Source organism: Peromyscus leucopus, chromosome 10 (genome assembly GCF_004664715.2).
Source record: "Peromyscus leucopus breed LL Stock chromosome 10, UCI_PerLeu_2.1, whole genome shotgun sequence".
Taxonomy (NCBI): domain Eukaryota; kingdom Metazoa; phylum Chordata; class Mammalia; order Rodentia; family Cricetidae; genus Peromyscus; species Peromyscus leucopus.
The window spans coordinates 88,283,478-88,301,813 of NC_051071.1; the positions used below are offsets into that span (position 1 = coordinate 88,283,478).

Genomic DNA, 18,336 nt, shown 5'->3' on the forward strand with positions numbered 1-18,336 from the left:
CATGTCTAGCAATCAAAAAGGGAGGGGCGTCAAGTGGCCTCTTAAAGAACGTCCTGTACTCCCTCGGGCAGCACGCATATTAAAATTGGAATGATACACAGATTAGCATGGCCCTATGCAAGTCTGCGAAGTGTTCCATATTAAAAGCAAGCAAACAAACAAAACCACATCGTGATGAAGGAGTCTGGTCCGAGAGCATCTGCTGTCTGTCATTCACGTGATTTCGCTAGGACAGCTTCTCTGTGACGACCCCCACAGCTGCCAGGATGCAGCAGCCCCCCACCCAGGGCAGCTCCCTCTCTAGTGTTTGGCATTGACTGCTCTGATTATGCGGCGGCTTCTGCCCCGTCTTTCCATCTTCATCTTCTATCACGCTTCTGTGATTGAGCTGTTGGCCTCCTTGGGCCCAACGGAAGCCCGTGAGCTTGTAGGACCAGGCCGGCCATCAGCCAGGGGCAGGAGAGTGCTGGGGCTCCTGAACCACACGCCCTGTGCGCAGCCTGCCGCTCGTCTCTTCCAGTCTGTGTTTACTGCTCAGTAGGAGTAGGAGGCGGGCATGCACTTTACCTCTGTGCTGCTGTGACCCAGAGAATGAAAGAGAAACGCATAGAAAGTGGTTCAAGTGTTGGCCCTGTGGTACGGCCACAGGTCGGAGAGTCGGGTCTGACAAGGTTTACTGCCGAGTGGAGGCACAGCTCGGGATGAGAACCCAGGTCAGTCTTCCAGATGTGCCTGTGATCTTTTAAGGGTGTCTTTAGCAGCCATTATTGTTTTTGGGGAACACACCCTGAAATTTAACCTGCTAGTTTACGTGGTTAACCAAGTCTCTCTCCATCCTTGCAGAAGCACAGGCGTTCCGTCCCCCCTCTCCCCGACGCCTTCTCCTGCCAGCTCCGTAGGGTCCCAGTCAAGTGCTGGTAGCATGGGGAGCAGTGGGGGGCCGGCCACCATCAGTACCCCGGTCACCATCCAGAACATGACCTCCTCGTACGTCACCATCACATCCCACGTCCTTAAGGCCTTCGACCTTTGGGAACAGGCGGAGGCCCTTACAAAGAAGAATAAAGGTGAGGGGCCCTGGCAGTGGCCGGTGTGGCGTGGCGGTGGGAGGTGTTTTGGTTCCTGTTTACATTCTGTCTGACGAAGCAGCAGCGGAGATAGTTAGCTTCTCTTCTTATCCCTCCGCTCCGCTTCCTAACCGGTTGCAGATCTTCCTCGAGGTCTGTGGTGTGAGCTAGATTTCTGAGGCCGGATCTCTGCCGAGCCAAATTAGACTTGGCCTTAGCACTCTGCCTCTTCGCACATGTTGGCATCATTGTTTCAGCCTGAACCGAAACCGCTAGCCAGAGGGCAGAGCTGGAGCAGAGGTGCGGGCCTGCTGTCCCTCGGCCCAGCACATGCGAGGTGAAGCCGCACAGACGGTTTGTTGTCAGCATGTTAAGATGACTGGCTACAGTCCGAGACACACAGCATAGCACACATTATTACTGAGACCTGTCTGGGGAGGACCGGCAGCTCCAGGTTTGAGTCAGGGGAAGTGAATGGTGCCCGTGCCAAAGTTCACACACACAAGTGCCCGGTGACCACCATTAGATCTTCCTGGTAGAAGAAGATGGCCGGCGCTGTAGCTCTCGATTTCCCCACAGCCTCTTTGCCTCCTCTTGTGCATTCCTTGATCACAATGCATCACTTGGACACTACACACACCACTGTACTAGGCGTGAGTTACAGATTCAACTCAGGAGGAGGTGGGCTGACAAGAATTAGCCAGCACTTACCGACAAGCATGCTAGGCGAGCCACAGGATATTGTGGGGATACTGTCCCTGGACTATGGGTCTTCATTTAATTTTATGCTGTACATGTAAATTTACTCATGTGTGATTTGGGTTTCATTGCAGAATTCTTTGCTCAGCTCAGCACAAAGGTGCGTGTCTTGGCCCTCAACAGCAGCCTGGTGGACCTGGTGCACTACACAAGACAGGGTCTGCAGCGGCTGAAACAAGCCCCCAAAGCCCCCTAATGCAGGCTGGACTTACCCAATGCCTTGGAATGTCTTTGCACAATTGGAAGCCTTGATCCAGTGTAGACGACTGTCTGATCGGGATGTCGACAACACTCAAGAAGTGAAGCGCCGTGAGATGGCCTGTACGCTTGCCCACGTAAACTCACAAGCCTGCGTGGCCATCAGCTGGACACTGGTTAGCAGAACGGACGATGGTAAATGATCTGCCTTTCCCAGCGGAAGGACAGAAGTGCAATGGAGCCTGACTGGCGTATGAATGGTCGAGACACATTTCTGGTTTTTATTTTCTGTTGGTTTGGACAATAGGATACAAGTTGCAACTGAAAGGAAGAGAGGCAGATCCCTGTCATCTCAGTAGCCACACTAGTTCACTTCCAGAAGGAATTTTTTTTTAAAAAATAATAATTTTTGGTGAAGGGTTTTATGGGTATATATTTTTTCTTTTCAAGTTTTAAAGAAAACATTGTTTAATAAATCCTAATGGCCACCTGTAAAATAGAAGTTGTGAAGGATTCCACTGTGCCTCACTTCCGGCAGTGAACAGTGGCTCTGACACTGAGTGTTATCATTTAGAAGATTGAAGGTGACGTTTCCCCTCTCCCCCCTCCCCCAGTGCCTAGAGTCCTGCACACTGTCAGCTCTGGTCTCTCTGGCTGCACTGAGAGCATCCCAGGTCAGCCTAGAGGAGCGGCAGCATTTAGATCCAGGATCCATCTTACCGTCTTCCCGGCATGGCATCCCAGGAAGCTTCCTACTTCCTGCTGCCACACTCCTGGAAAGCGACTGGCTAAGCAGCGCCCTCGATTGTTTTTCATTTCCCACGGTGTGTGTGGGCAAAGGGAGCCAGTGTCTGCCTTGGGCATCATCTGTCTCCTAGATCCCCAGGTGCCGCCAGAGCCGTGGCAACTGGTGCATCAGTGAACGAACTCGAGATCTTCCTACAGAGGCTGTATTTTTCTGCTACAAATTATATTTATAGCAAAACTCAACTTTCCAAAGCCCTTGATTATCCAGGGGACACTGCCTCCCTGAGAGGATGTGGAGATTTGGGGGGGGTGGGATTAATTCACCATCTTCTCAGGTACCGTGACTCGGTGACGTTGAAGAGGACCTGTGACCTTCCCAAGCTCTACCCCGCCCACATTAAACCAAGTCCACTGGACAGAAAGTGAAAGGACACACTCAGAATTCACACCTGCCCATAAGCACAGGCCTTTCACCGAAACTCAAGGTTATTACTGGAATACTCTTCAGTGCAGTGTTCTTTAGAAGCCGATTCTTTTACCCCTTCTAGAAGGTAGAATTTGCACGTGTTATATGGCTGGTTGCTGTTTGCTCTCCTCACTTCCCGTCTCCGCTTCCTACCAGCCACACCGTGTGTCTGTATCCGTAGATAGTGGAGACGGGAGGCCCATCTTAGTGAGGGTGCCCGGGGTCACTGGGTGATGGATGGACTTTCTTGGTACCTTGGTGAGTCTACACGGGCTGCAGGTGAGTGTGATGCCGGGTGTTTGTGTGTCCTGAGCCTTTCATCCTGCTTTGGATAAAGCCAGAGAACGGCTGGCTACCTTGTGCACATCTGAGCACGGACTGTGGCCGTGATCTGACGAAGCAGCTTTTTACTAACGGGCTGAAGCAAAGCCACGTTTCCTTCAAGTTACCTGAGCTGCAGCATGTGGCAGGCTGTCCCTGGCACTTGGTCACCTCTTGAGCAGCGTTGGCTTGGGGACTCTGGAGGATCTTTTCCCTTCTCCCGTTGCTCGTCTACGGACAGCAAGGGCTGTACCTTTAGAACAAGCTGCTGGTCACAGGGCTGTGATTGGGTGTGGTCGAGGCACATTGTGCCAAAGCGTGTGTGTGTGTCCTGCCGGCAGGCCGCTGCGCCCCTTGACTGAACACACCCAGCCAGGGCAGGAAGAACGGGCCGCCTCATCCTTTGTACTGGATTGTTTTCTCCCCAGTTTACTACAGTTTTGTTTGTACCTTGAAAACTAACGAATTTGGACAGACCCGTTTGTACCAGTGTGGTCTGTAGAGAGGTTCCCCGCAACGCTGTCCTAAAGCGAGCAGGTCTCCGGCCGCCCTTTTACTGGAGTGAACACGCAGTGGCTGTCAGGGCGTCACTGCTCGTGGTGGAAGCCTGAAGAACCTTTCCAACCGTCTGCACTTTCCACTATAAGCTTACAGTTCCCAAAGGCAACTCCCCCCCTCCCCAGGTGATTCATTTGGAAGGACTGTAAAATTAACCCTTTGAATGTGCGAGGTCCCATAGCCACAGAAGAGCATATACTTCATGGTGAAGTAGGCAGCGTATTGGGAGTGAACATGAATCTTGTCTTTCCCACTACAAAGGGTGTGTATGGCCTGTCCGGCTGCAACAGGAAGTAGAGGGACACCCATTTTTCCCAAGTGTTGAATGTTTTCAGAAATAATTAAAATTGGATACTTGTGAAAGCCCTGCTAGATAATAAAAGCACGTGGCTAAAGCCAGTTGCTCTTTGTTAAGGAGGGCAGGCCCCATGGGAGCAGGAGGAGGGGCAGGAGGAGGGGCAGGAGGAGGAGCAGGAGGAGCAGGAGGAGCAGGAGGAGGAGGAGGAGGAGCAGGAGGAGCAGGAGGAGGAGGAGGAGGAGGAGGAGGAGCAGGAGGAGCAGGAGGAGGAGGAGGAGGAGCAGCAGTGTGTGCAGCCCAGCCATGTATCCATATGATTGCATGGGAAGTACCTGATTTATTTTGTAGCTGTTTTGACAATGTTTGTCCATCCTCTAAACAGGCAGGACCCCACCCACGCCTCTGTTCTCTCTAATTCTAGATCTTAGGACGTTTTGAGCGGGTTCTTCCCCATCTTAATTGAAAATGTGCCTTAACTGACACCTTGTGTATTGATGTGAGGGACAGGACCTCGATCTTAGAATTCCTGCTTACAGAGCACCGTGGGCCCCACAGCGACGGGCTCTGATGCACAGGACGAGAGATTCATCTAGACGTACTTGTGCCTTTGTTGACCAAACAGTTTCTGAAGTAATGCTGTCCGGTTTGCCACGGCTTCAAGGGTTTATGTTTACTTTCCTGTTTTGTGAAGTTTGAGGAGTATTTGTGCATCTTAAGCTAAATGAGTTGGGCTTAAAAAAAAAATCTTTCCATGCCTCCTACAGATTACTTCTTTCTCTTAATGATTTATTTTCCCAACACTACAAAACATCGTTGAAAATGTACCACTTCATCTGTTTCAGTCTTTAAAAACTTTAGCAATATTTAAATCTAAGAATGTTGTGGGCTCCTTCTAGAAACACAGAAGTGTCGATTTTTCTAATGAGCTGCGGCTCTGCGGCTGTGGAGGAGCTGGGCTGTTGGTCGGTTCTGGGCCATGTGGAGATAACGGGTGTGAGGACTTGACCTGTGCCTTTAACTTGTTGTCCCGTGGAAGGGAAGTGCAAGGGCAGAAGGCCAGGGTGTCGGGATTCTCCTTCCACGTCCATAAGTGGTATTTCTACCGGGTAACCCTCCAGTGTGTGGTCCAGCCATGGCGACCGGCTTGCCGTTGGGAACAGTTGCCTTGTGGCCGTGCTCTTATTGAGGATGCACTGGCAAGCACATGTCTTCAGGTGGCTGTACATCCTTGGGGGTGAGTCACACTATATTCTGTCCCACTGTGCATCCGACATCAGCAGTTACTGTGATGAAGAAGGAGGGCCTCTTTCCCCACCTGAGGGAGCCAGAGGACAGGAAGGAAAGCCTAGAGCTCCCGGGGCCTGCATGTCGCTACATCTGTCCGTAGGACACTGGAATAAGGCCACGCTGACAGGCCACGCTGACAGGCAGGCCAGGCTGCGCTGCTGGGCCACACAGTGGTTGACCTGAGGAAGATGGACTCGCTTTGCCTAGGTGTTTCAGCGATACTCAATACAGGCAGTATTAAGTTTGCCTTTGTTCAGGCCATGATGTGTGTGTATTGCTAATACTGCACACCCTCACGATATCAAGTACACACTGTTCATGTTGGGGTGTGTGCACGTGTGTCCCCGAATCTTGTTTTAATTTTTTCTGAATGTGATCATATTTTGGATGATACCTGAGCAGGGTTCCCTTTTTTATTTATTACCATTATATATTATATTATATATTATATATTTACTTTCTTATAATATTAGAGGAAAGTCAAATCTTGGTATTATTAAAATTGCTTTAAAAATGAATAGGTTGTCCAGGTGATCATGAAAATCACTGGTATGTCTTTAAAATAATGAGTTTTCTTTGATTACCATGAAACAATGTGCCAGCTCTCACTAATCCGATGGTTTGTATGTGAGCTCGGGAAACATCGCTCGCTGCTCCCGGGAAGGTATACAAGAATAAGGGAAACACCACATTTTTATCAGCTTCAGAAACGGAACTGTAAACTTGGGGCTTTTGTGAATAAAATTTAGCTGCCTTGTAGAATCCTTTGAAAGAGGCAGACATGATCTGTGAGAGAATTTTTTTTTTTTTAAGGAGAAAATCTGCAAAAGGTCCTTCCAAAGAAAACGTGCCACAGATCTTTTGTTTTTCTCTGTAATGAGGATTAAGTGCTGTTTTACAAAATGTAATTATTGACTTGTTCATCTTCACAGTCTTTCCTTTCCACAAGATCAAACTGTAGGAAAAAAAATATTTAATAAAAATTTAGAGAAATCACTGGAGTTGAGCCTGTGGTTTTTAATTTGCCCAAATATGGCGATTCTTGTTTGTTTGCTGGGCCAGGGTCTGTCTGGAGCCCAAGGCTGAGTTCAGGCTCACAGGTCCGCCTGCCTCACCTGCCCAGCGCTGGCACACGTCGCCATGCCAAGCTGCCAGCCACGGTCAGAGTGTTGCTCTGCTGTGTTCACAGCATGTTTATATTGTTGATGTGGGGAAGAAATGCCACCCTGAACGCTAGGAGCCTCTCTTGGTTTGCTGTGGCAGACAAGCTCTAGAACCGTCAGCGCTGAGGGACCGGGAGGCTGTCTGGCCCTCACCTCAACAGTTGCTTGACATTAGACAAGAGTCAGGCACTGGCTCCGATTTCCTGGATTTGGACCTCAGCACCTCAGCTTTCTAGCTCTGTGGCTTTGAACTTGTCACTTAACCTCTCTGGTCTTGTCATTTATGAGATTGCTACTTCATCAGATTGAAAAGGCCACAGAAGACTGGTTTAACCCTGTTTTCCATTTTCGTCCTCTTAGTCCTAATGACAGAATATGACCCACGGAGCAAGGCCATGGTGAAGGTGACTGGTCTAAGTGTAGGAAAGGGAGCCTGTGCCCACTCACACAGATCTCAGCTGAAGGGGGGCCTTGAGAGACGGGTCATCAAAGATGGGTCTTCTGGGTATGTGACTTTTTTCCCCACAAAGACTTGCATAACCTTACATTTCAGCAGTGGCTGTACTGAGTCATCTTACCAGCTGTCTCTTAGATCCCGAGATTTGTAATTTGGGAGTGTCAGAAAGCTGTGTTTCTCAACCTGTGGGTCGTGACCATTTGCCAAACTTCTATCTCCGAAAATATTTGCACTATGATTCATAACAGTAGCAAAATTACAGTTACGAAGTAGCCACGAGAAGAGCTTTACAGCTGGGGGTCAGCGCCAGGTGAGGTCACAGCGTTAGGAAGGGTGAGAACTGGTATGAAGGAAATGCCCGTGACGATCCCTGAAACAAAGCTTGTGAGAAAACATCAAACCACTTCCGGGGATAAGTTCTCGGAGTGGATTACAGAGTGAAAAGATGCATACATTCCCCATCCAGACAGAAAACAGAGCAAGCAGTACAATACATACACGTCCCGACCATTCTGAGGGAAAGTGTAGGTAAGGGGCAAACATTTCCCCCTATAAGTGTTAGCATGTGCCTCTCTGGACCCCTGCAAGTACATCCACAGCATCACCACAAAAGCTAAGAAAACATCCACATGTGACATCCACACCCTGCCAGCGCCCTCAAGGCGTCCTGCAGATGTTTTCAACATGGATTCAAATGTATTGTGCATTTTCTGTGGCCGTTCTGCCCCTGAGTCCAGGAGGCGCATCACCGAGGCCGCGGGACAGCGCTCTGACCCATCCTTCCCACCATCACCGCGCATTTGGATGCTTCGGGAGTTTACATTACCCGCAGAGACTTCTCTGTTCGGGGGCCATCGGAGCGTTTCAGTATTCAGATTCACTACAAATAATGATGTGGCTCTTGACTATAAGCAGAGGTCTGTAGTCCAGCTGTGACCAGGTCATTGGACTGTCTGGTTTTAGGAGCAGGACTCTGAGCACTTGTGGTTTCCCAGCAGACCGCACTCTGCTGAAACGAGACTTAGGTGAGACGCCAGGGCTCTGATAATGGAGGCTTTTGCCCTGCTAACAGGCTGGAGGGTGGGCCTGGAAACGCTCCCAACAGACAGTTCTATTTTGGCTGTAAAAGGCCATGTACCTGCCCTGGATTTAAACCCCTCTTTAAAACCCTCTTCCCTGTTACTGGGCTGCCCCTAAGAAGAAAAAATTATGGGTTTTTACATCTCTGCTGCTAAATATTCCTGCAAATTACACTCTTAAGTACCACTGCTTGGCACCAAAGTGATAACAACAGAATACTCAGGTGCCTTGGCCCAGCCTCACAGACCCACTACAGACTGCAGGAGGCCATCAGTGGCCCAGCCTCACAGACCCACGACAGACTGCAGGAGGCTGTCGTCAGTGGCCCATTCTCTTATGGACCCACACTAGACTTCAGGAAGCTGTCAATGGCCCACCGCCCTGCTTTCCCACCTCCACTGGTGACCTTTGCTGGAGCTGGGGCAGATGTGATGTAACCTGGTCCTCAGGGCTGACTGGAGTCAGATGAACTTCTGGGGAGGAGCTGACTGAGATGTTCGCTTGGCTCCACCATGATGTTTACTGGCAGAGTCTAATCCACATTGGTGTAGTTTTACAAGTCGTCTTCAGGACTGGATCAAAGTTTACACCAAACATAAAAGTTCTCTCGAGACGGGGCCTCACTACATATTCTAGGCTGGTCTTGAAAACGGTCTGTGCACCAGGCTAGCCTTGGTTTCACTATCTCAATTAGTTACTTTTTGTTGCTGAAATACCGTGGCCAGCAGCACTTAATGGGAGAGTTACTCTGGCTCACAGATCCCGAGGAGAGTCCCTAAAGGGGAGGGAAGAACGGCAGCAGGAACAGGAAGTGGAGGGAGAACGCAGTGGGGCGCTTCCTCCAGCAAGGTTCCAGTCCCAAAGGGTCCACAACCTCTCAGGCAGCGGCACCAACTGGGGGCCCAGTGCTCAGATGTGAAAACTATGGAGGGCGTTTCCTCACCACCCACAGCATCCTGCCCTGGCTGCCCAAGCGCTGGAAGTGTAGGTGTGCCACCATGCCTGGCTCACACTTCACAGTTTCTAACGCTGGAGAGGAGGTCTGGGATAAGGTCAGGTTTGTTCAAAACACTGCACTCAGGACACAGAATCAGTAACGCCGCCGCTGATCCAGCTGTCGCCGCCTCTCGCTCCCAAGGGAGATGGGGGGAGGTCCGGAGAAGGTCACCGAGCTGTGGCTTCAGCAAGCCCTCCGCAGTCCAAGGCCGGGGAGAAGTGGGGGGTGCCTCTTCTCCCCTGCTCTTACCCGGTCACGAATCTCCAGAGAAGACCACGCCCACTGAGCCAAGCTGCTCCAGTACAATTGGTTATCAGACCAAATTCCCACGACCGATTTCAATGTCACCAAACTACCTTCCTACCAAGTGTGGATTAGTTCACACAGTAGACGAGGGAGAGGGCCGGTTCCTTGAGGAGCATCGCAGAAGTAGACCTCAAGCTGTCCTGACACATGCAGCGGTCAGTCCACTGGGCCACCCACTTGCTGGCCACTCCTTTCTTTGGTGCTGGGCCGTGGACCTCAGTACCCTGGCAGCCTACCACCGAACCACAGAGTTCCAGCATCTGGCCATTTTGTTATTATCTTTCCATGGTCCAGTGAAGTCAACAGAGACAGCTCCACCCTTTCCCCCTCTCCACCGGCCTCAGCCACCTTGCAGGTGGAGGTGGATGAAATCAGGAACAAAATTTGGTCTTGATTTTATTGTCCCTTGTAAAGTTAAGTACAAATCAGGGTCGCGGGATGGCTCAGCAGGTAAAGGCACTTGCTACGAAGCTGGACGACCTCGTGGTCTCTGGGTATCACATGGTAGGAGAAAACTGACTCCCACATGTTGTCCAGGGCCCCAGCCCCACCCAAATAAACAATTTCTTTTTAATTAAAAAAGCCCCCAGCCTGGCGTCTGAGGTATCAACTGTGGTAAAGAAGGAAATATTTTAAATCTGGGCTCAGGCTCTTCTTAGTATGCTAACTAAAGAAAATCACGAAATAAATACAATTTTTAACAAGCCAGTTTTGAAGTTAGGGTTCTCATGAGGGCCAGGTTTCCCAGATGTAATGTGCAGAATTGGCCGCTAGATGGCAACCATTTCCTTTGGCTTTAACGACAATGAGATTTCACATCTTTGTAGCAGGAATCTTAGAAGGTCTTATTAATAAAATCAAACCTGTAGCCAGGTATTGGGGTGAACGCTGGAAGATCAGAGAACCAGAACAAGCCACAGCTACCTCACCTCTCCGGATCCTCAGCTGATCCTGTTTCCTCAGACTGGATGCCTCTGAGTCCTCATCCAGAATGAATCTCAGCTGAACTGTGCTGCTCAAAGCCTGAAAGCTTAACTAGCCAAATGCCTCTAGTTTCTGGTCCTCACACCTTACATATCTTTCTGCTTTCTGCCATCACTCCCTGGGATTAAAGGTTCACTTTATGGGATTAAAGGTGTGAGTAACCATGCTTGGCTGTATCCTTGAATACATGGATTTCTACCTCTGGAATGCTAGGATTAAAGGCGTGTGCTACCACTGCCTATCCTCTATATTTAATATTGTGGCTGTTCTGTCTCTGACCCCAGATAAGTTTATTAGGGTGTACAATATTTCGGGGAACACAATACCACCTCACATCTTGTAGAATGAAATAATCAAATAAGATGCCAGAGGATGGAATTTAGAGAACCGAGAAATTTTGTTTTTCTGGTGGGGATATAATATTGTATAACCAGATTGCATAACAGTGTATCAGGGTTTTAAAAAGTTAAAATTAAGCCGGTGGTGGTGCACGCCTTTAATCCCAGCACTTGGGAGGCAGAGCCAGGTGGATCTCTGTGAGTTCGAGGCCAGCCTGGGCTACCAAGTGAGTTCCAGGAAAGGCGCAAAGCTACAAGGAGAAACCCTGTCTCGAAAAACAAAAACAAAAACAAAAAAAAAAGTTAAAATTAAGTTACATAAATCCCAACAATTTTACAGGCAAGAAAAGGAAAAAGTTTATCATCATTCACAGCACTCACCCACAAAATGATCTAGAGAGCCACCATGGCATCAGCAAGATGTGTATGTGTGTAATGGAAGACCATTTGGAATACATGTGACAGTGTGCATGAGGCGGAGCTCATAAACATGAGGCCAAGTGAGGTAAACCAGAGGCAAGACTACACTGCACTAATGTGATTCACTGCCCAGAAAAGGACATATTTATAGACGGCAAATACACCAGTGGCCACTGCCCAGAAAAGGGAAGGCTTGGGGTAACTCTGGGAGGTGATGAAGCACTCCAAGTCCAGATAATGAAGAGCTGGCACAGGTCTGTAGCGTCGCCGAGTCACTGATGGTCACTTACAAAATTGTCAGTAAACCTGACACCAAAGCCCTGCACCAGACCAGGAACTAGGAAACTAGAGAAGACAAACTGTGACATTGATCCGGTCCTCCTACCTCTGGTTCCCAGATGAGAAAAAGGCACACAGGTGAGTGGGGAGAGCGCCGGGGAGGGATTTTAGCTACATTTGTTAACTAAAGAGTAACATTTGTTTTTTTTTTTTAAATGGTTGACATACATCTTTATTAATCTTAGCACTTAAGAGGCAGAGGGACCGAAGTTCAAAGCCAGCAACATATCTGATCATGTCTCGAAACAAAAAGATTGGCTCAAAATTTGGCATCTATGACCAAATAACAGTCTGCATGGCTGGAAGCCACAGTGAGTGCCCTCCTACCTTCCCAGGAATATGATAATCTTGGCTGACCCAGGTTGCCCCCCAGAACCACGTAAAAAGGCTGAGCTTGGTTCACGCATAAACAGAATCCCGCAGCTCACCAGCTGGCTAGCCTGCAGAGACTACCTCAAAAAATAAGGTATATAGAGCCTAAAACAATACCAAGTTTGTTCTGCCTTACGGTCTCCAGAAGCACACAGAGAAAATGAAATAACACCCACATTCACACCCAGCATAGACACATTCAAATGCTACATAAAAGTGTGAGTCCCATTTTATTTTCCAAGGTGTTTTTTTCTTGTCTTTATGAAGCCATCTCTTTACATGGGCTTTGGTGGAGGTCCTGGTGCAGCACCAGCAGGTCTAAATCGTGGGGGGGGGGGGGTCCGGTCCTTGCGGGCTTCACGGGATCGATTCCTGACTTCCTTGCTATGAATAGCACAGCTCATGCAGTAATGCAGCTTGGCATAGAGTTTGGGAAGCATGTAAGCGTCGAAGACACTGGCTTCGGATATGTCCCCGACAGCGGTGGCCTCGACGATGTTCTGAATGATGAACTTCTTAATGGCCTTGTCTTTGGGCACTCACCAGGCGCAGTTCGTCAGCGGATTGGCTGCACATGGCCGCGGCCCTTTTTGACACAACTGTTGTTCCCTCTTTTTTTGGTCATCTTGGAGCCAAGACCCAAAAGAGGCAACATTTGTTCTTAAACAGTTATAGAGTTCTCGTCACAATTCTTTTGCGAGTTTCTATCTGCACCTCAGGACATTTCTGATGACTCACAGCACTTCCGTGGATACTGTTGGCTTCTAAACTTCAGGTGCTCTGTGACATCTCACACACTTGAGATGTTCATGGAAAAGAAAAACACTTACAGTGATGGTTTATCTGCACCAAGGCATCACACGGGCCCTGAATTTTTCTTTTATCATCAAATTCACTCAAGAAACTTTAGGGGTGATAAGTATTTGATCAAAAAGTTCACTCAGGCTGGAGGTAGTGGCACACGACTTTATTCTCAGGAGTCAGGAGGCAGACACAGGTGGATCTCCATGAGCCTGAGGATAGCTTGGGCTACAGTAGTGAGTTCCAGGCCAGCCAGGGCTGCATAGTGAGATGCTGTATTTAAAGATGCTCACTCGCTCTAAGATAGTCAGCAGACCTCAGGGAGGGAAAGGTGGTGAGTGCTTTCTCCTCTGGATCCCAGAGGGGCAGCAGCAACACTCTGCTGAAACACACCTTCCTATACAGGGCCCTGACAGTTTGGGGTGATGGTGTCCGCCTCTAATTCAGTCACTGGGGATATGCTGAGGCAGGAGGACTTCCACAGGTTCAAGGCTGCCCCGAGCTACACAGTGAACTCAAGACCAGCCTGGACTACATCTTTTGCCTTCTAAAAAAAAACCAAAAAATTAAAAGGAAGGGGTTCTGGAACAATAGAGAATACTGGCAGCATTTCTGAATTCCTTTAACATTCCCCAATGCTGCCAGAGCCAGGAAGATACAAAATCCTTCAGAGACTCTAGAGCACAGCAATCAAAGTATAAAACCTGTTCAATGGACACAGCTGCACGGATTCACCAGGCAGGGGACCAGGGTCCTAGGTGCTCACTGGGAGAGTGCTGTGGATGATTGATAAATAAAGTGCTGATTGGCCAGTAGCCAGGCAGGAAGTAAAGGCGGGACAAAGAGAGAGGAGAAGTCTGGGAAGTGGAAGACTGAGGCAGAGAGCCGCCGCCATGAGGAGCAGGATGTATGGTACTGGTAAGCTATGAGCCATGTGGCAGAGTATAGATTAATAGAAATGGGTTAATTTAAGCTATAAGAACAGTTAGCAAGAAGCCTGCCATGGCCATACAGTTTGTAAGCAATATAAGTCTCTGTGTTTACTTGGTTGGGTCTGAGCGGCTGCGGGACTGGCGGGTGACAAAGATTTGTCCTGACCGTGGGCCAGGCAGGACTGAAGAAAACTCCAGCTACAGGGGAGTCACCTTGAGGAACCAGCTGGAACTGGTAGTTCTGCGCCCTCAACAGCAGGTGAGAACAGGGAAACTAAGGCAGTATCTGAAACCTCAGTGTGCACAGACGACAAATGACCTCGGTGTGCACACACAACACACACAGACATGGAGAAGGAACAGGAAATTTCAAACAAAGACAGTACCTTCCTAGTTTGCTAAAAAACTAAAGTTACACGAAACATTAGCCTCTCCATGAACACACACACACACACACACACACACACACACACACACACACACACGCACTTCTAAACTCAGAGACCAGGGAAAAACATGTAATTAATATTTACAAATATTTTAAGGTAAACATTATATGTAAAACTTGTGTCAGCAAATAAGTGCCTTTGTTTTGTTCCCGTTACTATGACGACTACGGCAAGCGACACGCACATGCACACACGAGGAAAGGAAAAGGCATGCAGTGGGTACCCGGGGTGCACCCATGCCTTGCACTGTGGTTTTCTCTCTGGAGCAGAACTGTCACCCAGGCAGGGCAATTTCATTCAAACTTTTTAAGTGACATTTTAAATTAGCTGAGCAGTGGGTTTGCATAAGGCATTTTCATACATCCTGAGTTTTGGTTAATTCTCCCACTACCCCTCTCCTCCTTCTCCCCTCCACATCGTGTCCAATCCCCACTTAATCTATGAACCTCCAGCACTCTCCTTCTCCTCCTTCATATAACATGCAGTCTACTACCCTAACACATGAACCTCCAGCACACCCTCCTCCTCCTCCATATAACATGTACTCTGCTACCCTAACATATGAATCTCCAGCACACTCTCCTCCTCCTCCATATAACATGTACTCTGCTACCCTAACATATGAACCTCCAGCACACTCTCCTCCTTCATATAACATGCAGTCTACTACCCTAACATATGAACCTCCAGCACACTCTCCTCCTTCATATAACATGCAGTCTGCTACCCTAACATATGAACCTCCAGCACTCTCCTCCTCCTTCATATAACATGCAGTCTACTACCCTAACATATGAACCTCCAGCACACTCTTCTCCTCCTTCATATAACATGCAGTCTACTACCCTAACATATGAACCTCCAGCACACTCTTCTCCTCCTTCATATAACATGCAGTCTACTACCCTAACATATGAACCTCCAGCACACTCTCCTCCTCCTTCATTTAACATGCAGTCTACTACCCTAACATATGAACCTCCAGCACACTCTCCTCCTCATTCATATGACATATACTCAGCTACCCTAACATATGAACCTCCAGCACACTCTCCTCCTCCTCCATATGACATACACTCAGCTATCCTAACATATGAACCTCCAGCACACTCTCCTCCTCCTTCATATGACATACACTCAGCTATCCTAACATATGAACCTCCAGCACTCTCCTCCTCCTTCATATAACATGCAGTCTACTACCCTAACATATGAACCTCCAGCACACTCTCCTCCTCCTCCATATGACATACACTCAGCTATCCTAACATATGAACCTCCAGCACACTCTCCTCCTCCTTCATATGACATACACTCAGCTACCCTAACATATGAACCTCCAGCACTCTCCTCCTCCTTCATATAACATGCAGTCTACTACCCTAACATATGAACCTCCAGCACACTCTTCTCCTCCTTCATATAACATGCAGTCTACTACCCTAACATATGAACCTCCAGCACACTCTTCTCCTCCTTCATATAACATGCAGTCTACTACCCTAACATATGAACCTCCAGCACACTCTCCTCCTCCTTCATTTAACATGCAGTCTACTACCCTAACATATGAACCTCCAGCACACTCTCCTCCTCATTCATATGACATATACTCAGCTACCCTAACATATGAACCTCCAGCACACTCTCCTCCTCCTCCATATGACATACACTCAGCTATCCTAACATATGAACCTCCAGCACACTCTCCTCCTCCTTCATATGACATACACTCAGCTATCCTAACATATGAACCTCCAGCACACTCTCCTCCTCATTCATATGACATATACTCAGCTACCCTAACATATGAATCTCCAGCACACTCTCCTCCTCCTCCATATAACATGCAGTCTACTATCCTAACATATGAACCTCCAGCACACTCTCCTCCTCCTCCATATAACATGCAGTCTACTACCCTAACACATGAACCTCCAGCACACCCTCCTCCTCCTCCTCCATATAACATGTACTCTGCTACCCTAACATATGAATCTCCAGCACACTCTCCTCCTCCTCCATATAACATATACTCAGCTACCCTAACATATGGACCTCCAGCACACTCTCCTCCTCCATATAGCATGCAGTCTACTACCCTAACATATGAACCTCCAGCACACTCTCCTCCTCCTCCATATACCATGCAGTCTACTGCCCTCCACTTAGTTTTTAATTGGACTATGAGACGGTAAGTGGCCACAGCTTTTCATAACCCTTCCGTTGTGTTAGCTCTCCGCTCACTCGAGTTTCCTCCATACCCATGTGCCTCTCCCCTGCTTGAACAGATGCACCTGTCATCTACTACCTCCCTTAAAGCCTGGCATGAGAACCCATTCAAACATTCCTCACCAACACAACATGATTAGATACTAAACACTTTTTTTTAATCAGTCATAGAGAAACAAAAGCAAAAAGAAAATTCTCAATTTTTTTTTTCCAGACAGGGTTTCTCTGTGTAGCTTTGCGCCTTTCCTGGAACTCACTTGGTAGCCCAGGCTGGCCTCGAACTCACAGAGATCCGCCTGCCTCTGCCTCCCAAGTGCTGGGATTAAAGCGAAAATTCTCAATTTTATCACTTATGCAAGCATTTCGTACAACTGCAACAATCTCTTATGGAGGCATTGACAGCATAGTTCACCTAGGAATTAAGGAAATGAATTATACTCCTTAGGACTAAAACAATATTTACTCAAATGTTAAAAAAATAAGCAATTGGTTACATAAACCAGTGAAAGACAATGCTAATTTCTTTAGCAAGTCAGAGTGTCAATACAGTAAAGTGTGGCTTTAGTGACTAAAGGGGTCACACAAAGGAGCCTAGAAATGTGTCTTGAAGAAATAGTGCACAGGAGGTTGGGTCCAGTGCACCAGTCCAGTCTCATGGAAGGTGAGGCAAGCACATCACTTAACCCAGATTTTCTTTTCCTTTTTCTTTCTTTTCTTTTCTTCTTTCTTTCTTTCTTTCTCTTTCTTTTTTTTTTTTTTTTTTTGGTTTTTCGAGACAGGGTTTCTCTGTGTAGCTTTGCGCCTTTCCTGGAACTCACTTGGTAGCCCAGGCTGGCCTCGAACTCACAGCGATCCGCCTGCCTCTGCCTCCCAAGTGCTGGGATTAAAGGCGTGCGCCACCACCGCCCGGCAATTTATTTATTTATTTATTTATTTTTGGTTTTTCGGTTTCGAGACAGGGTTTCTCTGTGTAGCTTTGCGCCTTTCCTGGAACTCTCTTTGTAGCCCAGGCTGGCCTTGAACTCACAGAGATCCGCCTACCTCTGCCTCCCCAGTGCTGGGATTAAAGGCGTGTGCCACCACCGCCCTCTTTCTTTCTTTCTTTCTTTCTTTCTTTCTTTCTTTCTTTCTTTCTTTCTTTCTTTCTTTCTTTCTTTCTTTCTTTCTTCCTTTCTTCCTTTCTTCCTTTCTTCCTTTCTTCCTTTCTTCCTTTCTTCCTTTCTTCCTTTCTTCCTTTCTTCCTTTCTTCCTTTCTTCCTTTCTTCCTTTCTTCCTTTCTTCCTTTCTTCCTTTCTTCCTTTCTTCCTTTCTTCCTTTCTTCCTTTCTTCCTTCCTTCCTTCCTTTCTTCCTTTCTTCCTTTCTTCCTTTCTTCCTTTCTTCCTTTCTTCCTTTCTTCCTTCCTTCCTTCCTTCCTTCCTTCCTTCCTTCCTTCCTTCCTTCCTTCCTTCCTTCCTCTTCCCTCCCTCCCTCCCTCCCTCCCTCCCTCCCTCCCTCCCTCCCTCCCTCCCTCCCTCCCTCTCTCTCTCTCTCTCTCTCTCTCTCTCTCTCTCTCTCTCTCTCCCCTTCTCTCTCTCCCCCCCTCCCTGAGACAGGGTTTCTCTGTGAAACCTTAGCTGTACTGGAACTCACTCTGTAGACCATGCTGACCTCAAACTCACAGAGAAATCTATCTGCCTCTGCCTCCCAAGTGCTGGGATTAAAAGTATAAGCCCAGGTTTTCAAGGCCAGCCTAATCAACACAGCAAGACCTCATTAAAAATTTTT

General features: G+C 48.1%; 1 protein-coding gene and 1 pseudogene across 3 annotated transcripts in view; one reads left to right on the forward strand and one right to left on the reverse strand.

Annotated features, from left to right (window-relative positions):
- Aff1 (AF4/FMR2 family member 1) overlaps positions 1–2,445 on the forward strand; it is a 165,134-nt gene extending 162,689 nt beyond the window's left edge. For all 3 annotated transcript variants that reach the window (XM_037209233.1, XM_028867301.2, XM_028867300.2), the window contains 2 exons: positions 844–1,067; positions 1,901–2,445. In XM_037209233.1, the coding sequence (XP_037065128.1) occupies positions 844–1,067; positions 1,901–2,022 (346 nt within the window). In that variant the 3' untranslated portion in view covers positions 2,023–2,445. The remainder of the gene's footprint in view (positions 1–843; positions 1,068–1,900) is intronic.
- Positions 2,446–12,432: 9,987 nt separating this feature from the next.
- Positions 12,433–13,031, reverse strand: LOC114691857 (annotated as a pseudogene).
- Positions 13,032–18,336: the final 5,305 nt, after the last annotated feature.